At 41.2% G+C, this 20636-nt stretch overlaps 1 protein-coding gene across 7 annotated transcripts in view; it reads left to right on the top strand.

Moving 5' to 3' along the window:
* The first annotated feature begins 67 nt into the window (after positions 1-67).
* The window catches only part of camsap2a (calmodulin regulated spectrin-associated protein family, member 2a), a 53036-nt gene continuing 32467 nt past the window's right edge, over positions 68-20636 (top strand). For all 7 annotated transcript variants that reach the window (XM_031307202.2, XM_031307201.2, XM_031307198.2 and 4 more), the window contains exons 1-2: positions 68-694; positions 5929-6188. In XM_031307202.2, coding sequence (XP_031163062.1) covers positions 556-694; positions 5929-6188 — 399 coding nt within the window. In that variant the 5' untranslated portion in view covers positions 68-555. The remainder of the gene's footprint in view (positions 695-5928; positions 6189-20636) is intronic.

Raw genomic sequence — 20636 nt, 5'->3', positions numbered from 1 at the left:
TATCTTGCCCCCAAATAAGTGTTAATATTCCCGATAGCAATGAAGGTACCGTCCGCGCATGCGCATTTTGCAACAAAGGTGCTGGACTTGGAGAGCCACAGTGCGGCAGCAGGAAAACTGCACCAATGGATAGAACAGAGGAGGGAAACACATAGGTAATCCATACAAGAATAAATGGACATGAAAGGGATACGCCGTCTGATTCCAAAGAACCCCAAAATGGAAATATTTGTGTTTCTATGCCAGCTGAAGAACAGTTTTTCCTCTGAAATCCAAGGAAACCTTCCCAGCTTGGTCTGACGAAGCCCATTTCAACTGGTAGACAGCAGTATGGATGAGAAACGCCAAGACTAGCGACTCATTGTGTCAACGAGGCGAAAAAACCCGCAGCCAATCTCGCTTTTTTTTGTCTGAAAGAGCCTGTGAATAGTCTGCGGAACGACACCCTATCTCATCATTTCACTGTCGTTTGTTGTTTTCCAAGAAATTCCACTAGTGGGATGCTTTCGCGTTGTGTTGCTTCATAGGGTTCAAGAATACAATTGAGGGAGAAATATGGGGGAAGTTCAAGACGTCAGGGATGTTAAGAAGACCTTCGTTGCTCCAGCGATAAAGTCTTTTGAGCACTATGACTTCTCTCGAGCCAAAATCTGTTGCAGCCTCACATGGCTGATGGCCAAAGCATACGGGACAGGTAGGTGTGACGCTGTACCTCGAAATAGTGACCTGCACGCTGCATGAATAGTTTTGTTTTTCAAATCCATGTTTGTCAGAATTTTGATTAATTACTACAGAACCTGATGCAATGCATGTGAATAATGGACCTTGTACATTTTAAAAAGCTATGACACCAAAACAATCCCCAAAACAAGAGACAGATATGGACTCTGTGGACTCATCATTGATTGCCTGAGGCAGTATTCTTTACTAGTGCCTCCTGTAGAAATACCACAGTGATTTTCCATTAGAGTAAAACCTGTTTGGTCCACAAACAACAATGTGTTGCTCATTGTGGACCATCTTAAATTAATTGCCTTGGAAAGACAATAAATATTATCCCAACGGGAAAGATAAAACCAGTTTCCTGTGCTGGATCGCAGCGATCAAAATGTTGTTAATGGAAAGGGAGTAGCTATTCAGTGTAGAAACATGGAGGTTAGAAGGTGTCCCAAGTGATGTCACCTTCAGGGAACAGCATCCAAAGAGATGCATGCAGATATAGATAGAGAGATAGAGATTTCATATACATTGTCTGCAGGGTTTATAGCACAGACATCATTAATTGTTAACAGTCATTTGGAGTAAATGGAAAGGTTTGTATGCTCAGCTGTAGTTAGTAACCATCATAAGACAAATCAACAGTGCTTTCAGAAATATTAGTTAATGCTTTTCCTCGTGGAGGACCACCTTCATATTTATCTTGCCTCAATTGATATCACTGTCTTGATTCTTATGTGACTTGTTATTCTGTGTATTATGATTGAGAATCATTTCAAAGGTTTTGCAATGAAAAAAGTAGTCAGAAGTGGGTTCCTTTTTAGTAGTTTTGAATATGAACTAACATGGTGAACACATGTATACATATTGAGAGCGAAGCAATGTTAATGCAGGGAATGTATGCATATAGCCCGGTACTAAACCACTAAATTGCCCCCCACATTTTCAATAGTGCAGTGAAAACAAAATGGCAATCCAGTCTAATTATCTGGCTAGTATGGATAATACATAGACCGAGGGGAGTTTTGTAACACTGTGGCGCAGATGCTCACCTCATCGTCATAGGGCTCAAAATTGATTTTAAAGGAGCCAATGTGGTGCTGGGGTTGTTTACCTCAGATAGAACATCCTTTTCTTGTCTTCACATCTAGTTGTTTTTGTTAAACAGTACTGCAAAGCACTGATGCTAAGAAACCACTGAACATGTGTTATACTCTGAATGATTAAAAATGATAAGGATGGATGGATGTTATAAATTACCAAAGGTGTTTTGTGTATACATATAACTTGACCCTACGTTGTCCATCCATCCATCCATCCGTCTTCTTCCGCTTATCCGGTAACGGGTCGCTGGGGTAGCAGCTCCAGCAGGGGACTCCAAACTTCCCTTTCCCGAGCCACATTAACCAGCTCCGACTGGGGGATCCCGAGGCTACGTTGTCCATCAGTGGGAATTACAAAAACATGGATTTACAGTAACAGGAACATTTATTTTTCCACCAACATCTCAGTAACAACCTCGCTCAGATTATTGTGACTTTGACCTATAGTGGTTTGTTACTGACACACACATTTAAGTCACATTTTCACAATACAAGCAGCAGGGATTCAACTGAAGTGTCTGGTATAGAGGTAATCACCATCTAACATACTTGAGAATGAGGATTTGTAGCCTTCAGAGTGGAAATGTGCTAAGTTGTGATGTCTGTCACATGGCTACGGCATCATTTTGCAATTAAAAATGTACATACAATGAGTGGGGACTGGAAACGTCCCCAGTTTTTTTTTTTTTACAAGACTGTCTCTTAAAACTCTAAGCAAGTACCCCACTGCACATGACATTTGTCTTATGCTAGGTGACAGAGCCTGAGCTGTTAAGGTGGCATCAGTGAACAGGGAGGCATAACAAGATCACTTCTTCTGAGCCATTAATGCAGAAAAACTGGAATGATTGGCATCCTGCTTCTACCATATATAGCCCTGGAACTACAGTATAGTTAAAACTAGAATGCATGGCCTTGGCCAAAAGTAGAAAAGAAATGCTACCCACATTTCTGAAAAACTATTCAAAGCTATTTCCCTGCAAACACACAAATTGAAGTCACTTTTATCAGAGTTATCACAGTCCTAATACCTGTGTGTTTCACACTGAGACTACTGTTGCTATGCACATGCTGTGGCTGAATCAAATCATTTGAAACATGCAAACATAACAGAAACAAAATGAGCAGCAGTGTGTGCTTAAATGACTGCCTGCGGATGAACGAGGCCTTGCTGCATTCACTCACTGAAGTGGAAATGGTTTTGGTCGGAAGCGGAGTCCTGAGGCAGATCATTTTGTGAGGGGCCTCAGAAATACACTGGTGCAGTTAATGTGCAATTCACCAAGTTTCAATTCTACACAATTCAAAGTGTGAGTTGTTGCTTAGAAACTATTCTGTGCTTATTCATCTTTTGATATCATTTTTTTTTTTTGTCTGCCCAGACTTACCTCAATAACAGAATCACTTAATTCAAAAACCACAGGTTGAGAATATTTTTGAAAGGCTTGGCCCCTGTGGCTAACAACTCCTACATATGTCATTTGAGGCTGGGTGAGAAAACAATATTCACAAGCTGGCTTCTGATCACAGTCATCTTTTTTTATAAATGCAAAGTGCAAGACGTTAAATAAACCCAAGACAATCTATCTGTCTTAGATTCTTTTTCTGTGTTTTGTTCTTTCCCATTCATTCTCATTTTCACCCCCATTATTGTAGTTATTTCATCTATCTGCTTAATGTTCACATGAACATAAGCACATCAGCTCTAAAATAACCAATACAGCTTTGTTTGTCTGCTGAAGCCACCAAGCACATTGCTATTACTTGCGCTATGTTGTAATAGCCCAGCAAACATGAGATTCCTTGCAGATCCTCCAGTGTATTTTCAATCAGGACTGAATAAAATGGGCTGATTCCAAAAATACAGCTCTCCAGAGAGAGAGGGAGGAAGGGAGAGAGAGAGCGGGCTCATCTCCAGATTCCTGCCTACGCTGCTCTGAATACTTCACATGCATCTGCCTCATAACACCGATGCAGGAGTGAATCAAGAATATGCAGTCTAGTAGATGCAAGATGTAGTCCATGCAGCAGAGCATCTGCTGTTACAAAATACTGTCAAGCACAAAATGATACCGGTGTTTAATGTGCAATACAACTCTTGTTCGTGAGGAAGAAGATTCACCGTGACCAGAAGCTGTCCTGTTCGGTAAAAGGTTGAGACAAAAGTGAATAAGTGTATTTATCTCCAGATTCTCTTAACAAGCAGGCTACTTAACAGATGTCCTTGCTCTCTGCATTAATCTCTAAACAGCAGTGGTTCTGCTCTGTTGTAAACAGTTGAAGACGGGAATATTGTGAATGTGAAGCAAGGTTTTACAGACTTCCATGCCTAAAGAAAAGCTAAAATACTACAAATGTAATTACATATTGGAAGATAACAACTGGAATACACATTTCTTTATATAGTGTTTGATCTAAATCAGATGAAATGATTCCACATTGAGTTGTCAGTCAACAATGATGGCTGTGGATTGATGTAAACACTGCTTATAAAGCTCAGTGAACTGGGCCACAACAGACAAACATCCCTAACATTGTAGTCTTCTTTAATAAGCAGGTCCATTACAGTGGCAACATGAACCAAGTCTAGCAAATAGTGGAAGACACAATTAGAGCTTCAGAAAAGCCTGCATATTGAAAAACCATCACATTAAATAAAATGCAATTTGTGAATTATCTGAGCAATACCTGACCTCTGAGCTCCCTGTGGAGGATGAAGGGGGAGGACCAGAGAAAAGATGAATGTCTTTGTTGGGATCAATAACATGAATAAAGTAATTACATGAAAAGGATATAACCCAGATAGCTGCTACTGTCTGCATTCCTGTTCCATAATAACACAGAGTCCATCTGTATATGACCTTGTTGATAATGGTCAGTCTAAGTGTGCGTGTGTGCAGTGTTTGGTGTTTTAAGCCCCCAGCGTGTGTGTGTGCGTGCAGTGTTTGGTGTTTTAAGCCCCCAACGTCGTTTTCCAGGCAGCGGATTAGACAATGGTTAGGGTTAAGGTTAGGTGCCTTGAAGTCGACGGTCGCAGCGCTGCCTTGAAGTCGACGTTGGGGGCTTAAAACACCATTGAGCGTGTGTGTGTGTGTGTGTGTGTGTGTGCAGCAGTGTCGGCGAGTGTAATCGCTGTCACCACATGCAACAATTTTCTCTGCATACACCCAGTTATCAAAATGTACATCTATTCTGCTGCCTACACAGTGATGAGCTCTGCGTGTGTGCATGCATTTTAATGTTTACATACAGCAGCAGCATGTCATGTGAAAACAGTTAATTGTTTATTTTTATTTTTTAATCTGCTGTGGAAACAAAAGGACTTGAATTGGCTCGGCTCTGACTGATATTTTCTGTACAATAGCCATACAGTCTCTTTTCACAATGGTTTATGAAAATGCTTCCCATCTCAGCGAACACTGTCAAGAAAGGCAATAAAAAAGGCAATGTTTTGAAGTTATTACTATCCCCTTGCAGTGGACTTGCTTGAGGTGATGCACACACACACACACACACAGGCTCTCTCTTTGATGAGGCAGGCAGTGAGAGGAGTGTTCCCAGGGAACTGGAAGCTCCAGAGATACAGACTAGATGAATCAATTGGCTTCCACTCCTGCAGTTGCTATAGCAACGCTGGTGCATCCATACCTGTCCACGTCAAGATATCATCAAAGCATGGCAATGAAACATGAAGCAGACTTGCCAAAGATGGCGGAGAAAATGCACTGTGTGGAAAAATCTTCAAAGAAGCCAAACTCTGATGCAGATTTGGAATAAAGCTGCCATCACTACATCAGCTCAAGACAGTTTAACTGATTTTTCACTTTTGTATTCCATCCTTTGCCTACGGAGTTTAAATTCCTTTGTAAAATGGGAATTGTTAAGTAGTTCTGTTTTTTCCATATTTTAGAACATGAATTATCATCCTCAGTTTACATCTCAGTAAGCTGCATATTTTGCTGATGATGATGGTGATTTGCTGATATAAAAAATTAGAAACATGCCACTGTGGTGGTCTTGGTTCTTAGTCCACCTTCTTATTGAGCCTTCCCAGGAAGTTAGTGGAATCTCTTACCCACAATCCCACTTTCTCTCCTCCATCATACAGACAGCATCCCGGCAGACTTAAAGGACCCCTTCTACACAGACCAGTATGAGCAGGAGCACCTGAAGCCTCCTGTGGCCAGCCTCCTGCTGTCAGCAGACCTCTACTGCAGGGCCGGCAGCCTCATCCTGAAAAGCGACTCTTCCAAGCCCCTGCTGGGCCACGATGCTGTCATTCAGGTGCTGGCTCAGCGTGGACTCTACGTCAGCGACCAAGAGAGACTGGTAACTGAGAGGGACCTTCGAAAGAGGCCTCTGCAAATGGTAAGCTTTTTAAATCCATTTGAGAATTTCAGGGCTGCTGACAAGATTGTGGTTGGGATATGCAATCGTACGCAAAAACACTCAACTTCCTGCCTTTTGAGCAGCAAGTTATTATGTCATAGTGGTCATCACTAGCCTGACAAGCCAGACCCACATCAAGATGTTGGGTCTGGGAACTCACCATTGGCAGGGCTCAATCCGAGGGGCGGGATAAACTGTTGTCTTTCAAATTCACTCTGCACCCAATAGGATAGCGCTACAACCAACCAGAGCAACGCTAGTTGATAGATTAAACTTTTGCCGTATCCGGTCGGCAAAACTCCGAACACATCTTCCTTTTTTAAGAATGACTTCAGTGCTTAACTCCAAGTCTTCCAGAGTCGCGGCCAAAGCCGATTCAAAAGACCGCTGTTCGCCAGCAGCAGCAGCCACATTCTTTGTTTTCAAGTAGCAGGGAATTTACGCAGAACCGTCGCAACCATTGACTGTGGTCGCAACTCTGCCGTCATTATGTTAAGCCCGCCCACCGACTCTATACACAATGTGATTGGCCTGACTAGAGTCTGTTTTTTCCAGCTCGCAAGCCAACGGAGAGTTGCTAGACTGACCCTGGCTGCAAATTACATTTGCTGCCGCTAGGGTGCGTCTCGATTTCTAGGCTAGGTCATAACATCTAGGAACTCCAACTCTCTATTTTGAGAATACCTAGCAGTAGAATTTGACACCAGTCCCTGAGGCATATTTCATGCCTCTTTCCTCATTGCATCATTCCACCCAGCTTGTCTTTTAAACTTTAGTTCACCAGGAAAGGGGACATTCCGGAGTAGCAAGGTACAGGAACAGGAAGTGGAACCGACATTCACATACTTTTGCTCACATGCACTCATGTACAAGTTGGTTGATTGTGTATGTTGCTGCATCCTAACTGGGCGATATGCTCAGGTTGCATGGTGTACATACTGGTCAGAGCAAAATTTTGCATGGGAAAATCTTTTTGCAGCTTCAATGTTACCTTCAATCAAAGTGTTTTATTTTGAAAAGTCAGCACAGGTATCTAGAAAAAGATGAATAAATGGAAATTTAAATAGCCTTAATAAAATGGACTTCAGGCTTGGACAGTGATCAATGTTGTTCTGCTTCTGCTGGCATAATTTGTGAAATGTTTATCCCTGTGGTCAAAAGTGGCCAACCACAGGGATTGCTGAAATGAGGTTCCCATCCATTTTGTATTGTGCAGTGTTGAGTAGTGTGGAAATTGCAGTTCTTAATGGCCAATAACAGCGGATAATAACAGCAATTCTTTAAATACACATTTAATTAAAAAGATAATGCAAAACCAATACAACCCAGTAAACAAGTGCAACAAACCAACACAGCAACAAGGGATAACAGTAAAAAGGCAGACAGAAGGGTTGGTATTTATTCACTTCTCCAGATACAGATTGTTCAAGCCTGCCTGGGGATTAAAACCAACAATTTAACAGTACAAGCTGACATAGACCTCAAGGCATCCACTGCCCTGTGTGTATCTGTCACCTCTCGCTGTCTTTATAGCTCATCTCATATGTTTGTGTTGGAGCTCACTTCAGAGATGACTTTGCAGGCATCCTATTGAGTAAGAATGAGGGATCCTTATTATTCGGGGACGAAGTCTCAATAGGGGGCTTTATTGCTTCAGTGAATTGCAATTGAGACACGATTAGCACACAGTTTGCCTGCAGTCTGTTTGTAGAGTCCTGCTGGTTTTAATTTCCCTTCTATGCTAATTCAAAAGTTATTTAAGTTTTTGTTGGCGTTTACATTTCAAGCACTTTGTTTTGTGAAGACAACACAAGACATCATTAGTACATATTTATCTCACATTTTGTGTTTGTGCACGTGTGTTCATGTTTTCTAGCTTCTCAACACAACAGCACCCACAGCTTGTGCCATGAACCTGAGGGATTCTCGTGCATTACTGTCTGGCCTGCACGATTACTGATTTTTAAACTTATATTCTCAGTTTCTTTTCTAGTCCAGAGCCGAATAAAGCTTTTACATATAGCATGAGATCTACAGCATCATGGGCTGATAAATGCTTAAGGTTTAATTGTAACTGATGTTAAATGTATTTGTTAGTCTTTTTAAAAAAATGATTTTCAATTTTTTTTTTAAATCAATTTTAATGAGATGAGAAACACACACAGGAAATTACACACTTGAAACAGTTCCTGTGGATTACCTGCTGCACACTCGAATGACAGCTCAGGTGGGGGGGTCATCTATTATTTAGAAACTGCTTCAACATGGAACTGAGGGTCGACAGGCTGAGCTCTGTGGGGCGTGGAGAGTCTGCAAGGAGAGCAGGAAAAAAACATTTCTTCTGGAAGAGGTAGAGAGGTTGGTTTGATAGGCTGTCCTAAAAGGAAAATATCACTGGTTTTCCTCCTGAAGCAGACTGTGAAAGAGAGACTGAGCACTTAACCTGTAGTTCTGACTATAAGCTGCTCTGGATAAGAGCACCAGCAATGTTATTAAATGCTGCTTCTTGGTATTTTATATTTTTTTTAACTCAGCAGTTCTAAGAATTTTTAGAATTCGCAACTTCAGGGGATGTTTGAGGGAGCTTTAGTAGGTCAGTCAGTAGCAGAGTTAGATGCCGCTGATGTCTTGTCTGACACATGTCATAACTGAGAACACTTACTGACATTTTCACTAGGTTGCCAAACTGACTTTGCATTTTAATCGTATTTTTTCTGTCCCCGCTCTCTCTTCTGTCACTACTCTGCCCACTCATCCTTCTGTCTTCAGCCATGGGCTTCCCACATGTGAAGATGATGGCAGTACCCGCCCACTCAGTCGCCTACACACATTCTGTATCGCTGACGCTCTCCTCCACCTGTAGTGTTCACAAAGAATGACGGGGAGATGTGGAGGTGGGCTGAGGATCCGAAAATATTATTCTGGCATTACACATTACAGCCCACATGAAGCACCGTTGCAAGTATAATCATAGATACAATTCATTATCAAAAGGCTGTACTTGCTACTTTTAATACTAGTTCTCGATTGTGTTCTTTCCAAAGTGTCAGTGCTGTGCAGCTGTCGTCAGGGAGAAAACCCAATAACAAAATTGAACTCCATAGCCAGCAGATAAACATTATTAAATGAAAGACTAATAGCTTGGCTTGATGAATCGACATCCGGACATAAAATGTAACCCTGTTGCTACAGAGACGATACACTGAGTGGGACAATGATGTCAAGATCCATAAAAGCCAAGGAATCTAGATGATGAATGAAAATAGATGATGTGTGTGTGAGGCTGCACGAGTGTCCACATGTGTGCATGTGTGTAAGTGTGTTGTTAAGTGAGTGTGTCCAGGTATCTAAGAACCTAATTGCACGGTGTAAAGTGGCACAGACTGGTTAATGGAGAGAAACAGCATTTGGCATTTTATTATTTTACTAAATATATTCAGGGTTGTTTCGATCAACATGAACACGCTTTTGCAACAACGCTCTGTTCCACATTCATACAATCTGCTGGATACAGAGCAGCCCCACTGGAGCACTGATGGTTAATTGCCTTGCTCAAGGGTGCCTCTGCAGTGATAATGAGAAAGGGACAAGCACTTTTTTTCCCCCCCCTTGATTGGGTTCAAATTACCACTGCAAAGATGCAGGACTGTTGTTTTGGAATTCAGTGGATGATGAAATGTGCCACGATCTGAAGCTTTCTTACCTACTCTACTTAACAGTTTCTTTGGGAAAAGCCTGTCGATCATCCACAGGATAGCGACTCTGTGATGTAGGCTTTACTTCCTTGACCTCGTCGCGGTGAGAACCGATGTTCTTCCAAGCTGCCGAACCTTGAATGTCACAGCTTTAATATTTAATAAAGCTGTAGTAAATAGGTCATGTTGTAAGGTCAGATTTTATAATGAAGTGTATAAATCAGACTCTATTACGGCCGTATGGGGCGTGTGAACTACTGATAAGAGGCATAGCACCTTATATGGTTTCTAAATTGCTTTATAAGCTACATGGGTGATGTGTCTGTGTCTATGTCAGAAAAGCTATAAAACAGAAAGGTTTATAGTCACATGTATGTTAGACAATGCTTCCAAATCCAACCTTAATGGCTAATGCATCTCTAATGTGTACATTAACTGATGTATTATGTAGTTCTTGATGAAACCATGCTGCTTTAAGGCAGTTACACACCAACCAGATGGCCGACCGTTGGCAGAAAAGGCAGTTGGACTGATCAGTCTCCCCGAGTTGGTCAAAAAAAGTGCCTCGGAACACACCGAAGTGACGAGACGTAATCGTCTCCATAACAGCAGGCGGCGCTAATCTGTATTGTCGCCCAAAAATGAAAACCGGCAGCTGATTGGACGAATGCGTCACGTGGGTTTGTTTTCTCCGGAAATTCAAAGACAGACTGTCATGGCGGATACGATCTCATATTGTACTAAAATAGTTCACCGAAACGTGTTTCTGAAAACATTTTAAGCGAAAAATAGGCCATGCAGTTGCTGAATCTGTCTTCATTTCAGATCGACAAAGGTCAGTTTAAAAGATTTTCGTCAGATTTTGAGAAGCTTAGTCACGCTCATTCCGCACCCCGTTTCCGGGTGAGTCCCGACTGCCCTGTCTCCAACTGAACACGTCAGGTCGGCCAAAATAAAGGCCGATGGCCCCTCAGACAGACGACGGCACAGAACACACCGAACAGACTCGAGTCACCAACCTCGCCAGACTGTCCAACAGCCGATTATCGGCCCGGTGTGTAGCTGCCTTTAGAGTGAAACTATTGGGGATTTATTTTTAGATGTATTGTAAGCCTTATGGTAAATTAATTACAGCACTATTGTAATGTGGAATCTACTCTCATGCTTTCTACTCAGTTGTTTGCCAGTTGTACTTAAGGCACCGGTTGGAGTCACAAAGAAGATTTCTTAAGCAAGTTATTTTAACCTCCAAAACCTTCCCTTGTTAACTTGGGCTCATTTAGCCGAGTGAGCACCGTGCCAAAAAGGAATGTGACCTGGTTAATTGTTGCTGACATATTACAGCACAGGAGTGTCGCATTAGCTGTGCAACAAAACAGAACATGTGTACACAAACACACAGCAGCAGCTCGCAAAACGAACATCGTCAATATCAAAATCAAAATCCCTCTCGCAACTGTTTTTGCAGCAGTTATTATTTGCTGCTTAATGATGTCATGACTTGTCAATATCAGATGTCCCCCTATATAGGTATAAAGTGTAATAGATTCAAATGTTTGTATGATGATGTAAATGTAAAAGGCAGTTTTAACTACCAACAATAATTTAAATCCCCTCCCAAAACATGTATTTCATATTCTTTAGATGTACTACTAACACATGCATTGTGCTAAATGTAAGCATCAGACATTTCTAATATTGTGTGTTTTATATTTAACAATGTCAACAATCACTACATATACATTTTAATATATAAAGTCTATCACATTGATATTTAACATTCTACATTGATAAAAAAAAAGTTTGTCGGTTCAGTTTTACTGTGTGACAGATTGATTCATCATCTCATGTATTGCATGAATTAATAGAGATGAATACACTCCCTCCCTTTTCGCTTCCTCAATCACAACCCCTATTGGGCAGGAGCGCCGTTTCCATGGTTACACTCCAGTAGGCAGGGTGTGTGTGTGTGTGTGTGTGTGTGTGTGTGTGTGTGTGTGTGTGCAAGAGTGGGGGTGCTTCTGCTTGCATATGTCATATGCGCAGTCTGTGCTTGTATGTGCGGCTCTGTACTGTGAGAACACTGACACGCTCTGAGGCAGAGAATACTGAAATGCTGGATTCGTACGAGCAGGCAGATGGCATTTCTAAGACACTGCTGCCCACACACACACACACACACACACACACATACACACACACACACGATAAAGTACAGAAAGCTAACCTGACTGCCAGGCAGAAGACATACTGCTTAACATCAAACTAGCTTCCTCTGTCCCTTATTCTCTGCCTCTGCACTTGATCTTACGAACAAAGACGAGCCGAAGCAGCAAGGTGGAAGGGAAGCCCATCCAAGTACTTTCTGTCCTCAGCTTCGGCGAAGTCCCAGCCAGCATGTTATGCTCAATGCCAGCGGCGACTTCCAGGCAGTACAGTATGGATGGGTAGGCAGCGAGCACATAATGTGATGTCATATGATGTGCTGAGCTTCTTTCTGACTGTATTTTAGGCTGATGTGTTTTTTTTGTGCTTTTAATTTAATATCTAGATTGTGAAACCAGGAGCACATTTGTCTACAGGCCTTTTAAACAGTGCAGAGAGGAAACCATGCTTAAGCTTATGTTCCATGTTAGCTGATACAACACAGTAAGCAGTAGCCAGTAACTCAGTACTTATATGTTTTGTCTTTTTCACTGAAAAATACCTTGGTGTTGGCAATCTATGCAGAAATATTTTCCAAAATGCAGTAAATGTCTATTGTAATAAAGGAGATTGTGTGCTCCTGTGAGCCTGGGAGCTTTGTTTTCAGAGGAAACAGCTCCAGGTAGGGTTAGCCAAGGCAAATTGATCCCAGGTGAGGTGCCAGACTAAAAATAATTCAAAAACATCTACTGTATTGATCGACATCTTTGCTCTCTTTTGGAGCCAGGCCTTGGAGGGGAGATCGCAGGTCAGTGCCTGGTGGCTCAGCCTGAAGAAGTAACCTGACAGACCATAGACAGATGTTTCCTCTTACTGCATATTGAGAAAAAAGAAATCCTGTAGTAACTACTAATCTAAGCAGTTAACAAAACCTACAAGTTCTCAGGTCAGTGTTGGAAATAAGTAAGATTATGTACAGAGATTATACACACTAAGAGATTTCCTCACTTGAAAACATTTAAAAAAATGTTTTCTTTATTACTATTTTTACAGTGAGAAATATTTTCAGCAAAAGTAGGAAGTAACATTTTTGTTTTTTTTGTTGAATGTGCAGACGTTCCACTTCCGGGATTGCTCCGTTGCCGACGGTAACTCTCCAGATTTCACTCATTTACCTTGGGCTTTCTTTGTGTTGGCTTTCTAAACTTCGGTGGATTTATGAGGACTATGGTTAACTGCTCCACAGATCTCTGCAGGGTAAATCGAGAACACTAGCTAGACTATCTGTCCAATCTGAGTTTTCTGTTGCACGACCAAAACAACCCTTGAACGTACACGTTCCACCAAAACAAGTTCCTTCCCGAGGCTATTTTGCAGTGGCGCCGTTGCTCCGTACGGTGCTTAGCTCCGCCAAAGACGATTGTGATTGGTTTAAAGAAATGCCAATAAACCAGAGCCCGTTTTTCTCCCATCCCAGAATGCTGTGTGGACTAGCCAGACCCTCCTCCGCAGCGCTGTGGAGGTAGGGTGTGGCAATGCGAGACTAGTATTAAATGATATATTCTGATCTGGTAAATTAGCACAGTAAGCTTATTATACTAATAGAGAACATCTGTGTCATTTTCTCATCAGAATGTGGAGCAGGGGATTTCTTGGGAGAAATCATTCACACTCTACATATCTTAAAATATTCACCTGGTTCTCCTTATTATTACTGACATTACAAATGAAAGGATTGGTGAGGCTATAATAGCACCTAATCCGTAATGAATTCATGCTGCTATAGATGTGGCCCTGTGCAAAACCTTATACAGGAATCTCATTTTTGTAGATTCAGTTAAACAAGCGTTAGTATTAGTTATACTATTGTAGTGTGTGTGTGTGTGTGTGTGTGTGTGTGTTTTATATTCACTTATGAATAATTTAAGCGAATTGACTTCCATCAGAGAACAATACATTCATTAGCCTTGATTGTTGCATACAAATGTCCATAGAAACACACAAAAACAACAATAACGAATACAACTTCTCTCTCTATTTCCACATAGAGGTTTAGCACAATGTGCCGCCAGAAGACAAAACCCTGATCCTGACCTGGTAAAAGCAGGCAACACTGCAGATAATGCTCGGCTCTGCTTTGTTGAAGATCCAGTTTTAGGGTACTGTGAAATGGAGACTATGACATAAAGAGAGAAGAGGCAAGTTTTTTTTAAAGGTGCAATATGTAATACTGACAGCTAGTGTTTAAAATAGTTACTGCAGTACAAATTCAAAATGCTGGAGAGTTGTCTCCCCCACCCCCTCCTCCCCAGACTCGAAGTTCACGTTGGTTGCCAGGATGATACCGGAGCATCCACAACAATGTTGCTAGATGCTTGTCTCACATAGCCAGACATTACTCCACAGCACAGCGGAGTAGCTAACGTTAGATGCTGGCTATATTGACAGTCATAAAAGCCCATGCTCACGTGGAGCTCTGTACCCAACTAACAGACACCCTTTTTCGGCTTAGAATTACCGTAGGAACTGCTAAAAATCCCACAACCTCGCCATCCTCTCCACACGCCAAACAGACACACTTCCTCTGCTTAGAATTACGATAGGAACCGCTAAAAATACCACTACCTTGCCGTCCTTTTCCACCCGACTGAACACACTTTATTGGCTTAGAATTACGGCAACAATCGCTAAACACACTGCAAACTCAAGGTCCTCTCTTTCTGATTTACAGCCCCCCTCTCTTGGCTTCAAATAACTCACCTTTGTCGGCTACAGCCGCTGAACAGGCTACACGTTGTAAACAGCAGTGGCGCTTGCCTGGTCCTCCGGTAACGTTAGCAGTTAGCAGGGTTAGCATGGCGGCGTTAGCCAGGACCAGTTGGGATCACTTCACTGGCTGTCTCAATTGTTTTTGCGAGTAACCAACGCGGGTACTCTAGCTATATAATTCAAAGTGAATAGCTACACAAATGTTGAAATGACATGAAATGCCCGTCCCTAGTTGCTGTGATAAATTAGCCTGAAGCTAATGCTTATCTGTTCTACAGGAAATTAGCCAACTCTGCGTCCTTTTGGGCTCTAAGCTGTCTCCATCTTTTAAATCCATCTCCAGTATTCACCCAGACAGTTTTGTTACGTCTCTGGTCACGCAACTATTAGAAACATGCCGGTTTTTTTGTCGGGTAAAATCAATCTCCGTTGATCCTGTTCGTTTGTTTGCTGCTTTTATGGCTGTACTAACCTTACAGCTGTAGCGCGCTGGGTTTACGTTTTTACAGGTATATCTGGCAACCCGGCCTGGCTGACAAACTGGGTAGTTGATAACAACAAACAGGCCAAAACACAAACAGAAATTCCATCACGGAACAGAAATTTCAAAAGGAGAAAATACTGGCATTAGCATTGTTGTCAGAAAAGGTAGTATTTCAACTTAGCATGTTTCCTTAATATCTGATGTTTTTGGATTTATTACAGTAAATATATTACATATTGGACCTTTAAGACAGTGTATGAGAAAATATAACTTTTAGGAAAATGGGGAATTGTTCATAGTACCAGATTTAGCTGAAAGCAAATGTCACACATATCTGCATTCTCACAGGGATTTAGTCTGAACACCAGGTAAATGCCAGTCATGTTTATGTAAAATGAGTGGCATTTCCCTTTAAATGAAATCAAACCCTCTTTTATCCCTATCCACACATGAAACACTTTCAACGCAGAGGGCCTTTTCAAACTTGATGGAAGGATTTGGAGTGCAGGCGTATCTCCAGGCGGGGTCAACACTGGCTGGTAGTTGTGATTGTGTCCCTAGAGAGTGTTCTAAGGTTAGCTTTGAGGTTTCTATATAATTGCTAGTTTGGGTTTGGAGCATATGGAGGGGGAAGGTATTTTGCTTAAAAGCTCCACTCCCACAAGTGATGCCAGACCTCACAATTGGTATTTTGTAAATCCAAAAGTGTGCAATTGTGTGCGTGAGCATTTTTATTTCTGCTCATGATTGGGCTAGCTTTGTGGGTTATGCCATGTCTTCATTCAAAATGAAAGACTGCTGAGAGAAAAGACAGAAAAGAGGAAGGTTTTATATTTCCAAAGTATTGTTGATGATTTGGGAAATTCCAAATGCAGTTCTGTGTTGTTCAAACCGTTTGGATGCAATGCAGAATTGTCTGTAAGTCTGGTGACTGATTAACTGTTTTTACTAGGAGCAGTCATGGTTCATTTAGTCATTAAATGGTTCAGTTCAATTCAGTTTGACTTTCACCTGTCTGGGTTTTCACATCAATTTAGTTGTAATTTCCAGAGATTTAAATTTAGGGATTTTCTGCTACCTGGCTAAGGCACACTTCACCTTGTATTACATACCGTCTTTGATTATCAGAATTTTTTCTTTTTATGTTACTATTAAACTCCTTCCATCTGGCAACCAGTAAGGATAAAACAGACTTTGAAATGATCAGCTCTTGAACTTTGTTGTATGCTATCATTTCTTTCTTTTTTACTAAAGCAAAGAAAGTATATTCATACGAAAAAGTGGTGCTGCTTTTTCCTTTAACTTTACTTTAAGTACTTGTGGTGACCTTCGAAAGAGACTAGAGTGAGGTACAGCTGAGAGCTTTTCCATGTCCATCTGTGTCGGCGTGAAGTTACCTGAAGCTAGAGGCCTCTGAGTCTGGACATGAGAGCTGTAATACTAAAAGCAGACTGCATTTCAATATTACAGCACCCCTGAGCTAATGTTGAATGTGTGTGTGTGCGTGCATATGTTCGCGCACGTGTGTGTGTGTGTGTGTGTGTGTGTGTGTGTGTTCTTGTTTAACTATATTCGTGGGGTCCAAAAACTGGGAATACAGTATACTTGTGGGGTCCGGACAGCTTTGTGGGGCCAAAATGCTGGACCCCACAACTTCAAATGGCTGTTTGAGGGTTAAGACTTGGTTTTAGGATTAGGGTTAGAATTAGGTTATGGTTAGGGTGAGGGTAAGGGTTAAGTTTAGGCATTTAGTTGTGTAAGGTAAGGGGCTAGGGAATGCATCATGTCAATGACGGGTCCCCACAAAGATAGTGCCACGCACTGTGTGTGTGTGTGTGTGTGTGTGTGTGTGTGTGTGTGTGTGTGTGTGTGTGTGTGTGTGTGTGTGTGTGTGTGTGTCCTTCAGGAGACTACAGGGCAGAAGTTTGATGATTTTGGTTTGTTCAGTTTATGGTCCTTTTCTGCTCACACTTTTGTTTTTTGACTATCATAAATAATCAATGAAGCCTTGGACTCCAATACAAACAGGCACAGACTGATCATTAGCCGTGGCCCATTGGAGCCCCTTAAAAGCTTTTTCTGTAAGTTGTGGTAAAGACATTACTGTAGTCATTGCCTCAATTCAGATCATGTTGCAGTGGAATAAAGTCAATGTAATGATTTCACAGAAACATTTTGCAGAGATCCTGTACGGTAATGGTGAGGTAGTGTATTGTGTATCTTCCACCACCTGGTTCAGGTCACAACAAGCAGTTTAAAGCTCTGATAATAGAGATTTTAGTTTATTTACAACAGACACACACTATCGTCTGTAGGTCGCTGCGGGTTTTTTTTTTTTTTTGCATTTCTTTTGTGCAATGTTAAATCAGGCTCCTACGGTGGATTTTCATCCTTCCTCTTTCACTAAGAAGCCGTATTAAAGATGAACAGTGTTTGCTTCTCTCCCCGGTTGAGAAATACAGAGAGGCAGCAATGTAGCGGTACAATAAAAACAGGATATTGACCATGAAGGAGCATCTTCTTACCTCGTGAGAAATCAAAACAAGTTTTATGGATGTAATCAGCTTAGATGAGAAAGCAAATATTCTTGTGTCTTTGGCCACGGAATAGTATGCTGTATGAAATGTGTGATAAAAATAACTAAACATTAATGTAGCTTTAGTCAGCATATGATAAAGAAGGCAATATCTTGGGGGAAGCAGAGACTAAAGGTTAGAGAAGCAGTCTTATAATCAGAAGGTTTCACAACACTTTCCCCTCTTGCAGCTGGGTAGATACCCCCAAGCAAGGCATTTGATGGCATTTGATCCCTGAATGCTCCAGTGGGGCTGCTCATTGGCCAACAGTGGAAGACAGAGGTTGGGCTGGGCAGCTCCAATGTGTGGATATGTGCAACTGTATGAATATGAAGTAAAGGAGTGCTGAAGGAAAGCATGTGTGCTCAGCAAACCGAAAGGTTAGAAAACATGACGTCATGGGATATCACAGAGGAAACAGCCTTATTGCAAACAACTGGCAGGTCTGCCTAACATGAAAGGCTAACCCTTTCTTTGGGCAGTGAAGAATATACGTCTTTCTTGCTTCATATTCTTCCTCCCTCTCTTCTTCTACGTCTTTTCTCCATCTAACCACCACTCATTCATCCGGCTACTGAAGCCTTTCTTCTTCCTTCTAGCTTTCACCTGACATTTACACAGTCAGCTGGTCCTTCAATGACTCTCCATTAATGTGAGCGTTACACATACAGCAACTCTTATTCAGAACTAATTCAGTTGTGGCACCTTATTTCCTATATATGCTTTGTGAGGACCTTTTAAAGAGCCGTTTTCCACATGAATTCAAATAGAATGAGACAGTTGCATCTATTTTGATGCAACTAGGAAGCTCGATTATAGGGTCAGCTGACAAATGCTATTATAAATTATATTAATGAGGAGTTTTAGTTTCCTAAGTGCCATTTTGGCCTTCAGACTTTCAGTTTTGTAAATTTGGGGCCATAAAAATGGATATGCAGTAAATGTCAGCCTCTCCATCAGCTGTCAGAAACACGTTTCTTGCAGTGTTATCACTTTGAAGTACAAGTCAACAACTTGAGTACAGCTGAAATACTTTTCCTTACTGATCTCCAGAGTCAAACCCAGTACACCATTTAGTAAATGAATGTGAAAATATCAAAATTTAAATGTGACCGTGACAGTATTTTGTCACGGTCAACATGTTTTGAAAACTGCAAGAGAAAAATATGTATCATTCAGCCTCCCCATTAACTAGCTCAAACTCCTCTCCCCATGATTTCAGGCCGTTCCAAATACTAAAACATGTTTTCGGCTAAGCGTTTTGATGATATGCAAGTGTTGGAAATACAGGCAATACTAGCAATACTTGCTAAAATAAATGATGCCCTGAATTGAATTTTCTTTCAGGCTGTATTAGTATGAGTATGAGCATGTGGTCCTACACTAGCCTCTTCCCACACACTCAATATGATTAGAGACTGCAGGTCTGTGGTATAGTAAACAAAATTAGTTCTTATTGTTGTCATTTTATCTCATCAGACCAAATCAGATCCAAATCAATATCATTATATTGCTCAACAGAAGGGATGAGTCAGGACGTAAAGAGGCCTTTGAGGAATGAAGCTGGTCCCTTGGCCTTTCCGAAATCGGTCTTGCCCGGAGTTGATCATTTGTTGTAGAACAAATACAAATACAGGGCAGGTTTGTAACTAGACTACAAACTGATAACAGGATGTGTGTGTGTGTGTGTGTGTGTGTGTGTGTGTGTGCGCGCGCGCGCGCGCATTTGGTTGTTTGTCTCTTTTACAATGTTTTGACAGGCTAAATGAAGGCCAATAGAAAACATCTTTGCAGTGTATTATTAAATGGGATTGGTTTGCTGCCTGGTTGCCAGATCAGAGATAGGGGAAAATAAGCATTAAGTTAATGCACTGTCAGACAGCAAATTCATTTCGGAGCTAAAAATGCTCAATATAGTTGCTAACTAGACAGCCAGTTTGACTTTATCATGCTATATTTTTGGGGAAAGAAACTATCTTGGTTTTTCTAGCTGTCATCACACAAATGGCATACACTAAAAAGAAATATACATAAAGGAATAATATGCAAAAGGCACAGGTTTTTTAACATGAATAGTCCAAGAGGATATCAAACACTGCTTTATTATTGGCATTGTTAGTGACAGAGTGAGCGAACAACACAGCTCTTTAATATCACTTTCACCATAAAAACCTCTAGTGATATGTTTAATACATTGTTCCTTTTTCTCTGACTCTGGTGCACTGCATCATTGTGGATTTTCAAGGGGCCGTTTTAACTTTACGGCCGATTAAACGGGTTAGCTCATGGAAATCCTGCAGCTAAACTATAAATATTTAGCGTTATGATTCCTGGGTAATGTGTGGTGGTTAAGGCACTATAGAGGGAGCTAAAGGGAGGAGCCAAGAACTAAAATACACAGATTACACCATATCACCATGGTGCAGTAAAGACAATGTTATACTTCCACATTCAGCTTCTGTTTCCACTCACATTGCAAATGAAAGTGATTGATTATATGTCAGTAGAGCGTCTTGCTTAAAATATGCTCTGTATGTCAACATGCATGAGTATTAGAGTTGTTAGAACTGTTTTCTGACTATGGTTATTTGAAAAACTCTGTATCAGTCTGTTTTGATCAAAAGAAATAATGTTTTTATGCTAATTATAAATAATTGTTGCTGCTTTGATCTTGCCTTTCATAACATCTGCATCATGATGCAACATAGCTAGTTAGCACGGGCTAATTAGGCCAATAAAAATAAACTTACAAACTAAA

Source organism: Sander lucioperca, chromosome 11 (genome assembly GCF_008315115.2).
Source record: "Sander lucioperca isolate FBNREF2018 chromosome 11, SLUC_FBN_1.2, whole genome shotgun sequence".
Classification (NCBI taxonomy): domain Eukaryota; kingdom Metazoa; phylum Chordata; class Actinopteri; order Perciformes; family Percidae; genus Sander; species Sander lucioperca.
The sequence above is the reverse complement of the archived record's forward strand: the minus strand, read 5'-3'. Positions and strand labels throughout refer to the sequence as shown.